The 17,356-nt window shown below is 43.6% G+C and overlaps 2 protein-coding genes across 2 annotated transcripts in view; one reads left to right on the top strand and one right to left on the bottom strand.

The window, feature by feature from the left end:
* On the top strand, positions 1-8,162 carry LOC115142359 (ER degradation-enhancing alpha-mannosidase-like protein 1). Its single transcript, XM_065001992.1, has 9 exons — positions 1-1,434; positions 2,717-2,900; positions 3,010-3,184; positions 3,368-3,488; positions 4,053-4,210; positions 4,477-4,615; positions 4,725-4,877; positions 5,178-5,389; positions 5,604-8,162. The coding sequence occupies exons 5-9, from the start codon at positions 4,073-4,075 to the stop codon at positions 5,691-5,693; spliced, it is 732 nt and encodes a 243-aa protein (XP_064858064.1). The 5' UTR covers positions 1-1,434; positions 2,717-2,900; positions 3,010-3,184; positions 3,368-3,488; positions 4,053-4,072; the 3' UTR covers positions 5,694-8,162.
* Positions 8,160-17,356, bottom strand: part of LOC115143458 (guanine nucleotide-binding protein G(t) subunit alpha-1) — a 22,949-nt gene continuing 13,752 nt past the window's right edge. Inside the window, exons 2-9 of the mRNA XM_029683911.2 lie at positions 14,400-14,442; positions 14,160-14,301; positions 13,653-13,810; positions 12,901-13,029; positions 12,591-12,720; positions 9,703-9,856; positions 9,275-9,489; positions 8,160-9,037 (exon numbers count right to left, since the gene is read on the bottom strand). Of these exons, the coding sequence (XP_029539771.1) occupies positions 9,299-9,489; positions 9,703-9,856; positions 12,591-12,720; positions 12,901-13,029; positions 13,653-13,810; positions 14,160-14,301; positions 14,400-14,442 (947 nt within the window). The 3' untranslated portion in view covers positions 8,160-9,037; positions 9,275-9,298. The remainder of the gene's footprint in view (positions 9,038-9,274; positions 9,490-9,702; positions 9,857-12,590; positions 12,721-12,900; positions 13,030-13,652; positions 13,811-14,159; positions 14,302-14,399; positions 14,443-17,356) is intronic.

Below are 17,356 nucleotides of genomic sequence, written 5' to 3' on the forward strand. Positions count from 1 at the left end.
ACTGGGTGGGACCCTGCAGTGTCCTGGAGAGGGTAGGGGAGGTTGTGTACCGGGTGCAGCTTCCTCCCAGGGGGAGAAAGGTGGCACTGCACCGGGACAGGTTAGCCCCATACAGAGGGGCCTCTTCTCCCCAAACCCCAGGAACCCCCACAATTCCCCTCTCTGGCAATGACATTCTCCAGGCACCCACCCTCAGGTGCCGCAGACAAGGCTCCAGACAGCCCACTCCCCCTGTCTCCCCCTGTGTCACCGCGTGGTTCCCCAGAACCACGGACTGTATTACCCGTTCCCGCTTCCTTGTCCCCCATATCCCTGCCTTCATCCCCTGGTTCCCAGAGGGGCACTCTGCGACCATCACGGCCACGCAGGCAAGGAGACCTCCGGGTCGCTTCAGAGACTTTGTTTGTTCCCTCGGGGACGAGGGACTTTGTGGTGGGGGGCTGTGTAGCGACCCGCACAGACAGCTGTGTGTTATGTGCTAGGCTAGGAGGTGGTTGTGTTGTACTGACCAGTACCCGGTGTTCGCGGGGTCCGACATGTCAATCAACCTGCTATCTGCCAATCACGGGAATGTCTGGAATGTTCTGATGCCGGGCATCCTGGTGGTTGGCGGAGTGGCGTGGAGGGGGGTTGGGCATTGGAAGTTAAGACCAGGTTCAGCCTTTGTTCTCTCTCTCTTACGTCTGGGCTTCACAAGAGAAGGTCACGATTGGCTTGTGGGTTATCTGTCATCTATTTGGCGTGTGCTACGGCCCAAACAGTAGCCTGTGTAAAGTTGGTTCAATAAACCGTCAATTCGCAAACTCAAGCCTCTGTCTGGACAATTGTTCATTTATGATCTAGTCAGGTCATTACAATATCTTAACGAACTCATGAATTGTTACCATATAGACATTTTACATTGTGGCAACCGATGGGCTGGGTTTGTTGACAAAGTGTGGCGCGCTATCGACGTTTTCAGACAATTTAGCCTAGGTGGCTTGGAAGCAATACACTACTTTGAACTATGTATTTTAAGACCGATCCAGAACAAAGATGCAATGGAAGTCGATACTGGTTGGTCTCGTACTCAGACTGACTTTCAAGTAGTCTACTATAGCTAGCGTTTGGACTGGGACCTAGCTGGGGGTTCAACTTCCCCCTAAATTTAAATGGAGAAGCAAAGCAGGACCTCTTTTGCCAAACTTGGTGAAGAAGATTCACCTAAGAAGAAGTCTAAGATTCACCTAAGAAGAAGTCTTACCTTAGCCTCTTTGAAGGGAACAGAGATGACAGGAGATATAACTCCTTCCCGGACACACTCAAGTTAAAGATGAAAGGCATGGCCAAAGACATGTTCTACTTTGGATACGACAACTACATGAAATATGCCTTTCCCGAAGATGAGCTCAATCCCATTGACTGTCAAGGGAGAGGTCCTGACGTTCTCAACCCGTGAGTATATGCCTAGAACCAATATGGTAACACGTGCAATTGATTATTCGGTTGGTAGACTGCCCTGTCCAACTAGCTGAAGTGTGTCCAGTGTCCATTCATTATTTACATTGTGACGGATGATGTTAACTGTGCGGTTATTGTAATTTGCACCTGTCTGTCATGCAGGACTTGTTATCAAATCTGGTTAAGGTGATGTAAATAGCTAACCAAATACAGTTACTGTAAGGCTGGTATTCTATTTGTTTGTCCGCTCTATCTACTTTGAGCAACATTCTTTTGAATCTGATAACAAAAGGCACAAAGAAAATGCACAGCTGGATGAAACGTAATTTCTCTCAAGCTGAAACAGGGTCAATCCATTTAACTTGTTCAGCTTGTGATCAAGTTGAATGTGTTCCCACAATTCCCACCATGGTGTTTGCATTATTGCCTACATGTGCATACCCTCAATTATTGTCAAGCCTCGTTTTGACATGTTTGACCTGAAACGACCGTAGTGAAACATCAACATCAATGATGTCTTGGGAAACTATTCATTGACACCCTAGACACACTACTGGTAAGCAGCTGTATTTTCTATTCCTGTTTCATTTGTGTCAGCTTTTAGGATAATGGTATTCAAACGGTTTAGGAAGTTTTTCAATGATCCTGGTAATGTTTCTCACTCCAGGTGCTGGGGAATGTGTCAGAGTTCCATAGAGCTGTGAAGTTGGTGATAGACACGGTATCTTTTGACACTGTGCAAGTGTTTGAGGCTAACGGTATTGACTAGAACTTTTTTTGTTAGCTCAGGTTCAAGTTCCAGATGTAAAGATGTAGCAAACAGCTTTACAACCACGGTGGAGTTGCAGCTCACATTTCAGTAAACCACAAGTACCATTTCGTAATCTTTCCAAGCTGCAAAGAAAACAAAAAATTGCAGGTGCTGTGGTGGTGGAGGGAGGGAGGGGTGTTTATATTGTTTAAAGTAGGCTAATGGCAGCTCTAATCTAGTGGTAGGAGCAGAGTTCAATGCATCTATCTCTGAATCCTAGCTACCTTAATGTTTAAACAAGGACTGCCTTCTAACTTCTCTTGATGGTTGTCTCATTCGTTCATTATTTGTCCCTCCAGGATCCTAGGTAGTCTGATCTCTGCTCACATCCTCCTGACTGACCCCAAGCATCCCTTCGGTGACGTGGACGACAATGTGTGCATATATAACGAGCACAACTATGCCGTACTGAAATAACTGTAATGTTCTTCAGTGACTGATTACCCTGTCACTTCATTTCCTCAGGTGAACCTGAAGAGTGGTGTCTCTCCAGACAGCATCAATGAGACTTGCACATCTGGGGCTGGCTCCCTGATGGTGGAGTTTGGCATTCTGAGCCGTCTGAATGGAGACTCCACGTTTGAGTGGGTGGCAAGACGGGCTGTCCGAGCCCTGTGGAACCTGAGGAGCAACGAGACAGGCTTGCTAGGTGAGTAGAGATCATCTTTGTAGTTTGTATGTAGATGTTTGCTCATGTGTAGCTGCATCTTTCTCTCTTGTTGTATCGCACATGGTTACCTCTTCTCTTCAACTCTCAGGGAACGTGGTGAACATTCAAACGGGACAGTGGGTTGGCATGCAAAGTGGCCTGGGAGCAGGGATGGACTCGTTCGACGAGTACCTGCTTAAGTCTTACATCCTGTTTGGAGAGAGAGAGGACTAGCGGATGTTCCAAGCTTCTGATGAGAGCATCCAGAACCACCTGAGAATTGGGTCAGTCCTGTGCTTGAATTGACTTGAAGAGGGTGTGTTTGTGTGGATACATAGTGTTCTAATGGTTGTGTGTTGAATGATTGGCCATATTTGAGGTTATATTAGTAATGTGGTGGCATGTTGTTTAGTGTTGATCTACATTCTGTAAAGGTAATGTGTGTGTGTGTTGATGTTGACCTGCAGGAGGGAGTCATGTAATGAGGGAGAAGGGGACCCTCCACTCTACGTCAATGTGAACATTTTCAACGGCCAGATCATGAACACCTGGATCGACTCCCTGCAAGCCTTCTTCCCTGGCCTCCTGGTAGACACCTCTCTCTCTCTGGGAATGGGGAGCAGTACAAACCCTGCATATGTCCTCAACCTACAATGTCCCAATAAATGTTGTTCAGTAGAATACCTTGGTGTATTTTCAACCTGACAGCGTTACTACTGTTTATGATGTTTTCCCCGTGTCTGTGCTCTGACCCAGTGTCTGTGCTCTGACCCCGTGTCTGTGCTCTGACCCCGTGTCTGTTATCTGACCCCGTGTCTGTTATCTGACCCCGTGTCTGTTATCTGACCCCGTGTCTGTGCTCTGACCCCGTGTCTGTTTTCTGACCCCGTGTCTGTTATCTGACCCCGTGTCTGTTATCTGACCCCGTGTCTGTGCTCTGACCCCGTGTCTGTGCTCTGACCCCGTGTCTGTTCTCTGACCCCGTGTCTGTTCTCTGACCCCGTGCCTGTTCTCTGACCCCGTGCCTGTTCTCTGACCCCGTGCCTGTTCTCTGACCCCGTGCCTGTGCTCCGACCCCGTGCCTGTGCTCCGACCCCGTGCCTGTGCTCCGACCCCGTGCCTGTGCTCCGACCCCGTGCCTGACCACCTCAGGTGTTGAGGAGGACATTTGCATGCATGCCTTCTACTACGCCATCTGGAAGCGCTTCGGGGCCCTGCCGGAGAGGTACAACTGGCAGCTACAGGCGCCTGACGTGCTCTTCTACCCCCTGAGGCCAGAACTGGTGGAGTCCACCTATCTCCTCTACCAGGTACCAGTGCTGCACATGCATTGGAGACAACATTTGATACAGAATGTTTGTTAGTTTTATTTGTTTTGAGCTGCTTTGAGTTGAGCTATTTCATTTCCCCTCACAGGCAACCAAACATCCTTTGTATTTGCACGTAGGACTGGACATCCTTGAGAGCCTGGAAAAAAATGCCAAAGTCTAGTATAAGTTGGGTCGTTGAAAAACACTTCCTTTTAGAGAGGAAGTCTGTTTCTACTGTTCCCTAAACTGATGTGTGGATATGACAGGTGTGGGTATGCCACTCTTCACCACATGGTGGACAAGTCCAAAGAGGATCGATTATTGGAGACTCCACGTTTGAGTGGGTGGCAAGACGGGCTGTCCGAGCCCTGTGGAACCTGAGGAGCAACGAGACAGGCTTGCTAGGTGAGTAGAGATCATCTTTGTAGTTTGTATGTAGATGTTTGCTCATGTGTAGCTGCATCTTTCTCTCTTGTTGTATCGCACATGGTTACCTCTTCTCTTCAACTCTCAGGGAACGTGGTGAACATTCAAACGGGACAGTGGGTTGGCATGCAAAGTGGCCTGGGAGCAGGGATGGACTCGTTCTACGAGTACCTGCTTAAGTCTTACATCCTAGTGCATGGGGAGCTTTTTTCTCAGCGAGACCTGCAAATACCCTTACCTGGTATGTACTTTACTGACTTTATTGTCCCCATGGGGACATTGTTGCAGTATCATATGCATGTTTAATGTGCCAATTAAATATAGTAGAAAACAAATTGACAATACAACATTCATATCAGTTACATGCCAATAAAAAGAAACTAGCTTTCTGGCCTTACTGGATCAATAGGAACATTAGCCTGAGCTGTTTAGTACTTGTACTGTACTGTCTGAAAATACCTTTACATGGTATGTACCTGTACTGTATGTTGGTCAGAAACTGGAACAGGCTTTTCTGAGCTAATAGAACCTGTCATTCTAGTTAATCCTGGGACATTCTCCTTCCAGCTGTTTGATGATGACAACCCCTTGCACAAATCAGAGAACAAGTACATCTTCACCACAGAGGGCCATGTGGTACCTATTGATGCGCGCTTCCGGGAGAAGCAGTGGAATGACCTGTTCCCCTGTGAGGAGAGAGTGGTGACAGACCAGGAGACCTCCAACGGGTCATTTTCTATCCACAATATCAATGTAATGACCTCTGATATATAAATATATATTACCCTGACACTGCCTGCATGATCAAATACTGCAGCTTAAAATATACAGTAATGAATGACGTACATTTCTTTCTGCTAAATAAGCACAAACATATTTGAAATATGCGGAGTTAGGTCATCTATCAACAACTTATGTTTTATTTTTCGTACAAATCATCATCATCTCCTCTGCTTCCTTTCTTCAGTGTGACCGGGTCTCTGAAGAGCGCAGGTACTCCCTGCCTTTGAAGAGTGTGTACATGAGACAGATCGATCACATGGTGGGACTGTTCTGAGGAGAGATCACTGCTGTGTCTGTGTCCTCAGTTTGTAGACTCACTAACTCAGGCACAGCTTGTTGTGTGAAGAGGACAGAGGGGTCTCACCTCACCCTGCGCTACCGCTCTGCTGCTCGGGACCAAGGTGGACAATACTCTCTAGGACTTTAAAAAAAAAATAGCATTTCAATTTTTTTTGCGGTATTGTTTTATAATATGCATCAGTTTATTTTGTAAAGGACAATCTTTTTTTTTTTTTTTCAGTAAAAGGTTTGCTGGATTCCTGTTCCACAGCATTTGAAATGTGACTCATTGGGTGTTAGGTGTCATTATAACTGGGATGTTTTGGTTGAGGAATGAATGAAGCAGTGATGAGGGCTTTACTGTTCGAGCTTTGGTTTGGGTGTGTAGCTAGGTGTTCTGAACATATCTGTGAACTGTTATTGGGTTGAGGGAACAGTGCCATCCAGATACCTGTTTAATGTCCACAGCATCATTTTAAGTGCATTACGCAAAAAATAGATATACAGGGTGACTAGTGCCTCACTAGGATTGTCACAGTTATGTTTTCAACTCCGCTTCTGAGGCATCCTGTTATCTTTTTTAAATGCAGTGTTATTCAGATATCTGAGGTGAATGTGTGATATATGCATTTCTGACTGTCATGCAATTGTCTTGCAATAGGCAGGTGGATGTATGTATGTCATTTTATGTGCCATGACAGTGAGATTTACAGTCACATGAACCATAGTGCCTTTGTATTAATAAGCAGCCAAAAAGACTTACTCGACACGTATTAATACAGACTTGACTTGGTACCTTATTTATACAGACTTGGTATTAATGCAGACGTGACCCCTTATTAGTGCAGACGTGACCCCTTATTAGTGCTGACGTGACACCTTATTAGTGCAGACGTGACCCCTTATTAGTGCAGACGTGACCCCTTATTAGTGCTGACGTGACCCCTTATTAGTGCTGACGTGACCCCTTATTAGTGCTGACGTGACCCCTTATTAGTGCAGACGTGACCCCTTATTAGTGCTGACGTGACCCCTTATTAGTGCTGACGTGACACCTTATTAGTGCTGACGTGACACCTTATTAGTGCTGACGTGACACCTTATTAGTGCTGACGTGACACCTTATTAGTGACACCTTATTAGTGCTGACGTGACACCTTATTAGTGCAGACGTGACACCTTATTAGTGCAGACGTGACACCTTATTAGTGCAGACGTGACACCTTATTAGTGCAGACGTGACACCTTATTAGTGCAGACGTGACACCTTATTAGTGCAGACGTGACACCTTATTAGTGCAGACGTGACACCTTATTAGTGCAGACGTGACACCTTATTAGTGCAGACGTGACACCTTATTAGTGCAGACGTGACCCCTTATTAGTGCAGACGTGACCCCTTATTAGTGCAGACGTGACCCCTTATTAATGCAGACGTGACACCTTATTAATGCAGAAGTGACACCTTATTAGTGCAGACGTGACACCTTATTAGTGCAGACGTGACACCTTATTAGTGCAGACGTGACACCTTATTAGTGCAGACGTGACACCTTATTAGTGCAGACGTGACACCTTATTAATGCAGACGTGACACCTTATTAATGCAGAAGTGACACCTTATTAATGCAGACGTGACACCTTATTAATGCAGACGTGACACCTTATTAATGCAGAAGTGACACCTTATTAGTGCAGACGTGACACCTTATTAGTGCAGACGTGACCCCTTATTAGTGCAGACGTGACACCTTATTAATGCAGACGTGACACCTTATTAATGCAGACGTGACACCTTATTAATGCAGAAGTGACACCTTATTAGTGCAGACGTGACTTAACATAAAAGCCAAGATGGTTGTGATAAAGTGAAATAAGTTAATAACTTCCATTCTGTGACCGGCATAGAAGGTGGAAATCATTCCTCTTTAGTACAATATTATTGACACTTCCTGTGGGTTTAAACAAAGCCATAAATTGTGTAATGTTTAATGTTGTGTAAGAGTATCATGTCTCTATTGAATAATTCTGAATTTCTATTCCAAGTATTCATATTCAAGGAAGGGCTATTCATGTGGCTATACACCGGTCGTGCTGCTTTGTTTGTTCATGTTAATTTTGCTGTATATCCAAACACAGTATGTATATGTGGACGACCTTGTGCAACCTTCCCTTGACTTAATGGTGCTAACAGACAATGTCAAGTACCAGTATGTGGGGAGGAACATATTTTTTGTGATTGACATCTTGTTTTGCCTCTGTCTTGTGAATTCTAAAATTTTTGTCTTAGATAATCTAATCAGGACTTAACTTTCTTCTCTCAGGTCATGTTGAGTTTTAACTAAGTGGGCTTTTGACCTCTACAATACTGTTCAGACAATGCTGTAAGAATGTTTTTCTCTTAATGTCAGAAAAAATCTATACAAATATTGTATGTGAAATAAATGCCAAGTACAGAACGTGACGATACTGAGTGGAATTTATTAGTTTTCTACAGAAGCTTTAATAACTCATCATCTGATTCACATTTCACAGTAACATCCTTTGTCATTTCTGTACAGAATGTGTGGCCCAAAGACCTACAAGGCATTCAAATTGGTTTGTGACCAAGCAACAAACTTAAAAATACTGCATTTTTACTACAGTTGCTCATCAGTTAGAGATCTAGATACAAGTTACCCCTACCTTTGCAATTATTTGATGTTTGACATATAAAAATGAACTGGTCCGATTTCATGTGACATTGGTCCTCTCCAGTAGCTTGAGGTCTTTCATACTGTGCCCACTATACTTAACAGCTCAATCTTTGTTCTAGTATGCCTTATCTACACTTAAAACCCATTTTTGCTAATGAATGGGTTTTGTAACTTATTATAACACAAGTTGAAGTGCGTGTGCAGGTGGAGGCCATCTTGTTTCCGTCTCGTTTCCATCTCTTTTGGCTGTATATGCCAGTTACTGGAGCGTAGAGATGATACATTGCCTTACACCTATTCACATTTACTGTCTGGGAGAAGCAGCACTTTCTGCTGACCGAAGGGTCGATGATTCAACTACAGTTCCTAAGAAAGTATGACAGCTTGATTATGATCGACTTATAACATATGTACAGGATAGATCATCTGACATTACACCTCTCTTAGGGCTCATCAAGGTCTCAAATTAACTGAATTGTCTTTGGTTATGATACTGCGTTGGACTGTATGAATTCATGTCTGTGGATGTGTGTGTGGTAATCTATTGGAGAATGGCAGCTCGTAGGGACAGTTTCTCATCTTGGTCCGGTCTTGAGGAGATTGTTGCCCGCAGTTTGAAAGGGGGAGGAGATAGGAGTTAGGCCTGTAACAGAGGAGTGTTTAGAGGAGATAACAACGTGTCTGCCATTGGGTGGGTGACAGAGAAATGATGTGCTGATTCATAGTGAGTTGTGTGTGGCGCCTTTCAGGTAAACTATAGTTTACTATGGGGCTTTGGGATTCAATGGGCAGAGGCAGACAGTATCCCAGTATACTGTCTCAGTATACTAGTATACTCTCAGTATCCTAGTATAGTCTAGACCAGAAGAGTTCCACTCACCTATATGGCTATACGGCGTGGCTCTTAGAAGAGACCACAGCTTTTTAGGTTTTCTTTGATGATGATGTCAGTTACGGCGTCAAACACAAACTTGACGTTCTCTGTGTCTGTGGCACAGGTCATGTGTGAGTAGACCTCCTTGATATCTCGCCGCAAGTTCAGGTCCAGGAACTGGAGTTTGATGTAGTTACCAGCATCCTCATAGGTGTTGGGGCCTACAGGGAATCCAACAACATTTAAGGAAATAATACTTACAATACTGTCAAAAGAGTCAACAAGAGCTGAAATCAAAGCTGGCTTATGCTATGGACAAACACAATATGCAATAGTTAAGAGCTGACATTGGTCTAACATCAAAAGAACATTGAGAAAACACTGAGTGTTCCAAGGAGAATAGACCAGTGGCAGATCTGCTGTTGTGAGCCCACCGTCGTAGTCGGGGAAGCACATGCTGAGGTGAGCCTTCTTGATCTTCTCGGTGAAGACATCTTTCTTGTTGAGGAAGAGGACGATGGAGGTGGCTATAAAGTAGCGGTGGTTGCAGATACTGTTGAACAGGTGGAGACTCTCGTGCATTCGGTTCTTCATGAGGAGAGAATCACACAGATGGATAACATGCATGAAACAAGCTAATGAAATGGATTATTCTACAATTAATATCTCCATGAGATCACAAAGCCGCTACTCTGACCACTACTCTGTCCATACAGTTCCACGGTGACTACCATTGTCTTCCGTCAGATGGCATCATTCTAACGTGACAAGCATCTCCAGGAGCCATCAGTGCAGACGGCCGCTGTGCTATCTGACGTGAGACAATGCAGTGACTACCTCAATCTAGTGTTTATGATGATGATATCTCACCACTTCGTCCTACAGTGACTACCTCAATCTAGTGTCTATGATGCTGATATCTCACCACTTCGTCCTACAGCGACTCCTTCAATCTAGTGTCTATGATGATGATGATGATATCTCACCACTTCGTCCTACAGTGACTCCTTTAATCTAGTGTCTATGATGCTGATATCTCACCACTTCGTCCTACAGCGACTCCTTCAATCTAGTGTCTATGATGATGATGATGATATCTCACCACTTCGTCCTACAGTTACTCCTTCAATCTAGTGTCTATGATGATGATATCTCACCACTTCATCCTACAGTGACTCCTTTAATCTAGTGTCTATGATGATGATATCTCACCACTTCATCCTACAGTGACTCCTTTAATCTAGTGTCTATGATGATGATATCTCACCACTTCATCCTACAGTGACTACCTCAATCTAGTGTCTATGATGCTGATATCTCACCACTTCGTCCTACAGTGACTCCTTCCATCTAGTGTCTATGATGCTGATATCTCACCACTTCATCCTACAGCGACTCCTTCCATCTAGTGTCTATGATGCTGATATCTCACCACTTCATCCTACAGTGACTCCTTCCATCTAGTGTCTATGATGCTGATAACTCACCACTTCATCCTACAGTGACTCCTTCCATCTAGTGTCTATGATGATGATATCTCACCACTTCATCCTACAGTGACTCCTTCAATCTAGTGTCTATGATGATGATGATGATATCTCACCACTTCATCCTACAGTGACTCCTTTAATCTAGTGTCTATGATGCTGATATCTCACCACTTCATCCTACAGTGACTCCTTCAATCTAGTGTCTATGATGACGATGATGATATCTCACCACTTCATCCTACAGTGATTCCTTTAATCTAGTGTCTATGATGCTGATAACTCACCACTTCATCCTACAGTGACTCCTTCAATCTAGTGTCTATGATGATGATGATGATATCTCACCACTTCGTCCTACAGTGACTCCTTTAATCTAGTGTCTATGATGATGATGATGATATCTCACCACTTCATCCTACAGTGACTCCTTCAATCTAGTGTCTATGATGATGATGATGATATCTCACCACTTCATCCTACAGTGACTCCTTTAATCTAGTGTCTATGATGCTGATATCTCACCACTTCATCCTACAGTGACTCCTTCCATCTAGTGTCTATGATGATGATGATGATATCTCACCACTTCATCCTACAGTGACTCCTTTAATCTAGTGTCTATGATGCTGATATCTCACCACTTCATCCTACAGTGACTCCTTCCATCTAGTGTCTATGATGATGATATCTCACCACTTCATCCTACAGTGACTCCTTCAATCTAGTGTCTATGATGCTGATATCTCACCACTTCATCCTACAGTGACTACCTCAATCTAGTGTCTATGATGATGATGATGCTGATATCTCACCACTTCATCCTACAGTGACTCCTTTAATCTAGTGTCTATGATGCTGATATCTCACCACTTCATCCTACAGTGACTACCTCAATCTAGTGTCTATGATGATGATGATGATGATATCTCACCACTTCATCCTACAGTGACTACCTCAATCTAGTGTCTATGATGATGATGATGCTGATATCTCACCACTTCGTCCTACAGTGACTCCTTTAATCTAGTGTCTATGATGCTGATATCTCACCACTTCATCCTACAGTGACTCCTTCCATCTAGTGTCTATGATGATGATATCTCACCACTTCATCCTACAGTGACTCCTTCAATCTAGTGTCTATGATGATGATGATGATATCTCACCACTTCATCCTACAGTGACTCCTTTAATCTAGTGTCTATGATGCTGATATCTCACCACTTCGTCCTACAGCGACTCCTTTAATCTAGTGTCTATGATGCTGATATCTCACCACTTCGTCCTACAGCGACTCCTTCAATCTAGTGTCTATGATGATGATGATGATATCTCACCACTTCATCCTACAGTGACTCCTTTAATCTAGTGTCTATGATGCTGATATCTCACCACTTCGTCCTACAGCGACTCCTTTAATCTAGTGTCTATGATGCTGATATCTCACCACTTCGTCCTACAGCGACTCCTTCAATCTAGTGTCTATGATGCTGATATCTCACCACTTCGTCCTACAGCGACTCCTTTAATCTAGTGTCTATGATGCTGATATCTCACCACTTCGTCCTACAGCGACTCCTTCAATCTAGTGTCTATGATGCTAATATCTCACCACTTCGTCCTACAGCGACTCCTTTAATCTAGTGTCTATGATGCTGATATCTCACCACTTCGTCCTACAGCGACTCCTTTAATCTAGTGTCTATGATGCTGATATCTCACCACTTCGTCCTACAGTGACTCCTTTAATCTAGTGTCTATGATGCTGATATCTCACCACTTCGTCCTACAGCGACTCCTTTAATCTAGTGTCTATGATGATGATATCTCACCACTTCGTCATCCTCCACCAGCACCATGTCGTAGGCGCTCAGAGCAGCGATGAAGATAATACAGGTCACTCCCTCAAAACAGTGGATCCATTTCTTCCTCTCTGAGCGCTGGCCGCCCACGTCAAACATCCTGCAGGACAGCGAGAGAGAGACAGATGTCAATGTTGATCGCCAATGTTATTACTATATTATTACAATGGTCATCTAAGCTCATTAGATATCTTAAAGATAATTGTTGCTTTTCAATGTTTTTGTGATTCTGATCAATGTGGATTAATGCGGGTATAATTGTCTTGCGTTGTAGCCTCACCTGAAGTTGAGATCTTTTAAGCCGAACTGGGTCTCTATGATACCAGTGGTCTTTACCCTGGATCGCAACATGTCCTGTTCAGTGGGGATATATCCAGGCTGGACCAGCCTCTCCAAGTCATTCAGATAGCTAGGTGGGACACCGAGAGAAGAGAGTGGTTACTTCCTACTCAGTAGGGGTATATCCAGGCTGGACCAGCCTCTCCAAGTCATTCAGATAGCTAGGTGGGACACAGAGAGAGAGAGTGGTTACTTCCTACTCAGTAGGGGTATATCCAGGCTGGACCAGCCTCTCCAAGTCATTCAGATAGCTAGGTGGGACACCGAGAGAGAGAGAGTGGTTACTTCCTACTCAGTAGGGGTATATCCAGGCTGGACCAGCGACTCCAAGTCATTCAGAAAGCTAGGTGGGACATAGTGAGGTTATATCCTGCTCAGTGAGGATATATCCAGCCTCAGATAGTTAGCTGGGACACGGAGAGAGTGGTTATGAAAAACAACCTACCTTAATCTGGTTCATCAACAGACTAGTAAAAGAGAACAAAGCTCTTAGGTGCTAATTTCCCAGACACATACCCTGGTGCTGGACTAAAAAGCATTCACAATGGAGATCCTACATTCAAAGAGCGTTTTAGTCCAGGATTTAACTTAATATGTGTCTGGGAAACAAGCCCTTTGTGGATATGATGGTGTGCTGTCATGGGGAAAAGGGAACGGGGATGGGGTTGGTCCAGTCCAGGAGAGTGAACCTACTATCCAGCAGAGTCGTTAAGCTGGTACTCAGAGGCCCTGTCGTAGCATGCCTGGATGCCAGTGTCCTTCCACAGCCGGATGATGATGTCAGACAGCTCCTTGGGCATGGAGCCCTCCTCAATGGTGTCTGCTAGATGCATGAGCTTCCTGGAGTCGTCCTACAAACCAACACACGCAGACACAAGCAAGTACAAAATCATACCTCCACACTTATATTGCGTACTATACCCAGTCTGACAAAGGAACATCATATCCCAAATAATATGATGCCTGGCTTGGTTATGTTATGTAACCATCTGTCGGAATAGTGTTCTCTAGAACAACGTTTCCCAAACTTGGTTCTGGGAGCACGGTTTGGGTTTTGCCCTAGCACTACACAGCTGATTCAAATAATCAAAGCATGATAACGAGTTGGATATTTTAGTCAGCTGTGTAGTGCTAGGGCAAAAACCAAAACGTGCTCCAGGATCGAGTTTGGGAACCCTGCAGTAGACAGTCAGTAACTACCTGCTGAGCGGAGTCACCATAGCCAATGTTGAGTTGAGTCATACCCTTTACAATAGCCATGATGGACTGAAGGGTATTGCTGTAGATGATGGTGACAAACTCCATAGACTCCTCAAGAGAGTAACCATCTTGATGGATAATTCTGTTGTGAGAAAACAAGATTCCACAAATTAATTTGATTGTTGAGACACTGATCCTTTTATGACATTTAAATTGGTACAATAGAGTTACTAGACTCACTTCATCTGTTTCACGATTGTGCTCTTTCCTGATTCTCCAGCACCTATATGCACAAAAGTGAGGAAAACAGTACACTTATTTAGATCTCAGGTACTGTATATATAAATGACATCCTGTGGTAGGAGACCATTATCTGGGCATGGCAAGGTCTTGGGAGGGTGTAGATCAGTCTCTATAGAAGTAGGCATCACATTTAAAGTACCAAACATGACCACTTGGCTGCAGTGTTAAACTATCTTAGACCTGGATTACAAAAACTAGGGGCAAACAAGGTCACAAAGTGTACTCCCTTATTCTATTTCACTTTTCTTTAACATTCCTCTGCTACTATTCCCACCATTTTCTTTCCTGACTTGTTATGGTCCTCCCTGTTGAGTTGGTGTGTACATTGGCCCACAGAGGAGCCACACAAGGGCACCAAGCTCATTACTCCTGGCCTAAACCCCTTCAAAGCTGATGTCAGGAAGAACTTTCTCTATCCCTGACCTATATAGTCAAAGAGATGCAGTATGACTCACTTTGCTGCTGCACCCTCTACAGCTGTCATGGTTATTATTATCTCCTGCTTCCCATCCATATCCATCATGGTTATTATTCTCTCCTGCTTCCCATCTATATCCATCATGGTTATTATTCTCTCCTGCTTCCCATCTATATCCATCATGGGTATTATTCTCTCCTGCTTCCCATCTATATCCATCATGGTTATTATTCTCTCCTGCTTCCCATCTATATCCATCATGGTTATTATTCTCTCCTGCTCCCCATCTATATCCATCATGGTTATTATTCTCTCCTGCTTCCCAACTATATCCATCATGGTTATTATTCTCTCCTGCTTCCCATCTATATCCATCATGGTTATTATTCTCTCCTGCTTCCCAACTATATCCATCATGGTTATTATTCTCTCCTGCTTCCATTCTATATCCATCATGGTTATTATTCTCTCCTGCTTCGCATCTATATCCATCATGGTTATTATTCTCTCCTGCTTCCCATCTATATCCATCATGGTTATTATTCTCTCCTGCTTCCCATCTATATCCATCATGGTTATTATTCTCTCCTGCTTCCCAACTATATCCATCATGGTTATTATTCTCTCCTGCTTCCCAACTATATCCATCATGGTTATTATTCTCTCCTGCTTCCCATTTATATCCATCATGGTTATTATTCACTCCTGCTTCCCATCTATATCCATCATGGTTATTATTCTCTCCTGCTTCCCATCTATATCCATCATGGTTATTATTCTCTCCTGCTTCCCATTTATATCCATCATGGTTATTATTCACTCCTGTTTCCCATCTATATCCATCATGGTTATTATTCTCTCCTGCTTCCCAACTATATCCATCATGGTTATTATTCTCTCCTGCTTCCCATCTATATCCATCATGGTTATTATTCTCTCCTGCTTCCCAACTATAACCATCATGGTTATTATTCTCTCCTGCTTCATATCTATATCCATCATGGTTATTACTTGACCCTGCTGCACCCTCTACAGCCATCATGGTTATTATTCTCTCCTGCTTCCCATCTATTTCCATCATGGTTATTATTCTCTCCTGCTTCCCATCTATATCCATCATGGTTATTATTCTCTCCTGCTTACCAATTATATCCATCATGGTTATTAGTTGACCCTGCTGCCCCTTTACAGCCATCATGGTTATTAGTTGACCCTGCTGCACCCTCTACAGCCATCATGGTTATTATTCTCTCCTGCTTCCCATCTATATCCATCATGGTTATTATTCTCTCCTGCTTCCCATCGATTTCCATCAAGGTTATTATTCTCTCCTGCTTCCCATTTATATCCATCATGGTTATTATTCTCTCCTGCTTCCCATCTATATCCATCATGGTTATTATTCTCTCCTGCTTCCCATCTATATCCATCATGGTTATTATTCTCTCCTGCTTCCCATCTATTTCCATCATGGTTATTATTCTCTCCTGCTTTCCAACTATATCCATCATGGTTATTATTCTCTCCTGCTTCCCAACTATATCCATCATGGTTATTATTCTCTCCTGCTTCCCATCTATATCCATCATGGTTATTATTCTCTCCTGCTTCCCATCTATATCCATCATGATTATTATTCTCTCCTGCTTTCCATCTATATCCATCATGGTTATTATTCTCTCCTGCTTCCCACTATTTCCATCATGGTTATTATTCTCTCCTGCTTCCCAACTATATCCCTCATGGTTATTATTCTCTCCTGCTTCCCATCTATATCCATCATGGTTAATATTCTCTCCTGCTTCCCAACTATATCCATCATGGTTATTATTCTCTCCTGCTTCCCAACTATATCCATCATGGTTATTATTCTCTCCTGCTTCCCATCTATATCCATCATGGTTATTATTCTCTCCTGCTTACCATCTATATCCATCATGGTTATTATTCTCTCCTGCTTCCCAACTATATCCATCATGGTTATTATTCTCTCCTGCTTCCTATGTATATCCATCATGGTTATTAGTTGACCCTGCTGCACCCTCTACAGCCATCATGGTTATTATTCTCTCCTGCTTCCCATCTATTTCCATCATGGTTATTATTCTCTCCTGCTTCCCATCTATATCCATCATGGTTATTATTCTCTCCTGCTTTCCAACTATATCCATCATGGTTATTATTCTCTCCTGCTTCCCAACTATATCCATCATGGTTATTATTCTCTCCTGCTTCCCATCTATATCCATCATGGTTATTATTCTCTCCTGCTTCCCATCCATATCCATCATGGTTATTATTCTCTCCTGCTTCCCAATTATATCCATCATGGTTATTAGTTGACCCTGCTGCCCCTCTACAGCCATCATGGTTATTAGTTGAACCTGCTGCCCCTCTACAGCCATCATGGTTATTAGTTGACCCTGCTGCCCCTCTATAGCCATCATGGTTATTAGTTGACCCTGCTGCCCCTCTA

The sequence above is a fragment of the Oncorhynchus nerka genome, linkage group LG15 (genome assembly GCF_034236695.1).
Source record: "Oncorhynchus nerka isolate Pitt River linkage group LG15, Oner_Uvic_2.0, whole genome shotgun sequence".
Taxonomy (NCBI): Eukaryota; Metazoa; Chordata; class Actinopteri; order Salmoniformes; family Salmonidae; genus Oncorhynchus; species Oncorhynchus nerka.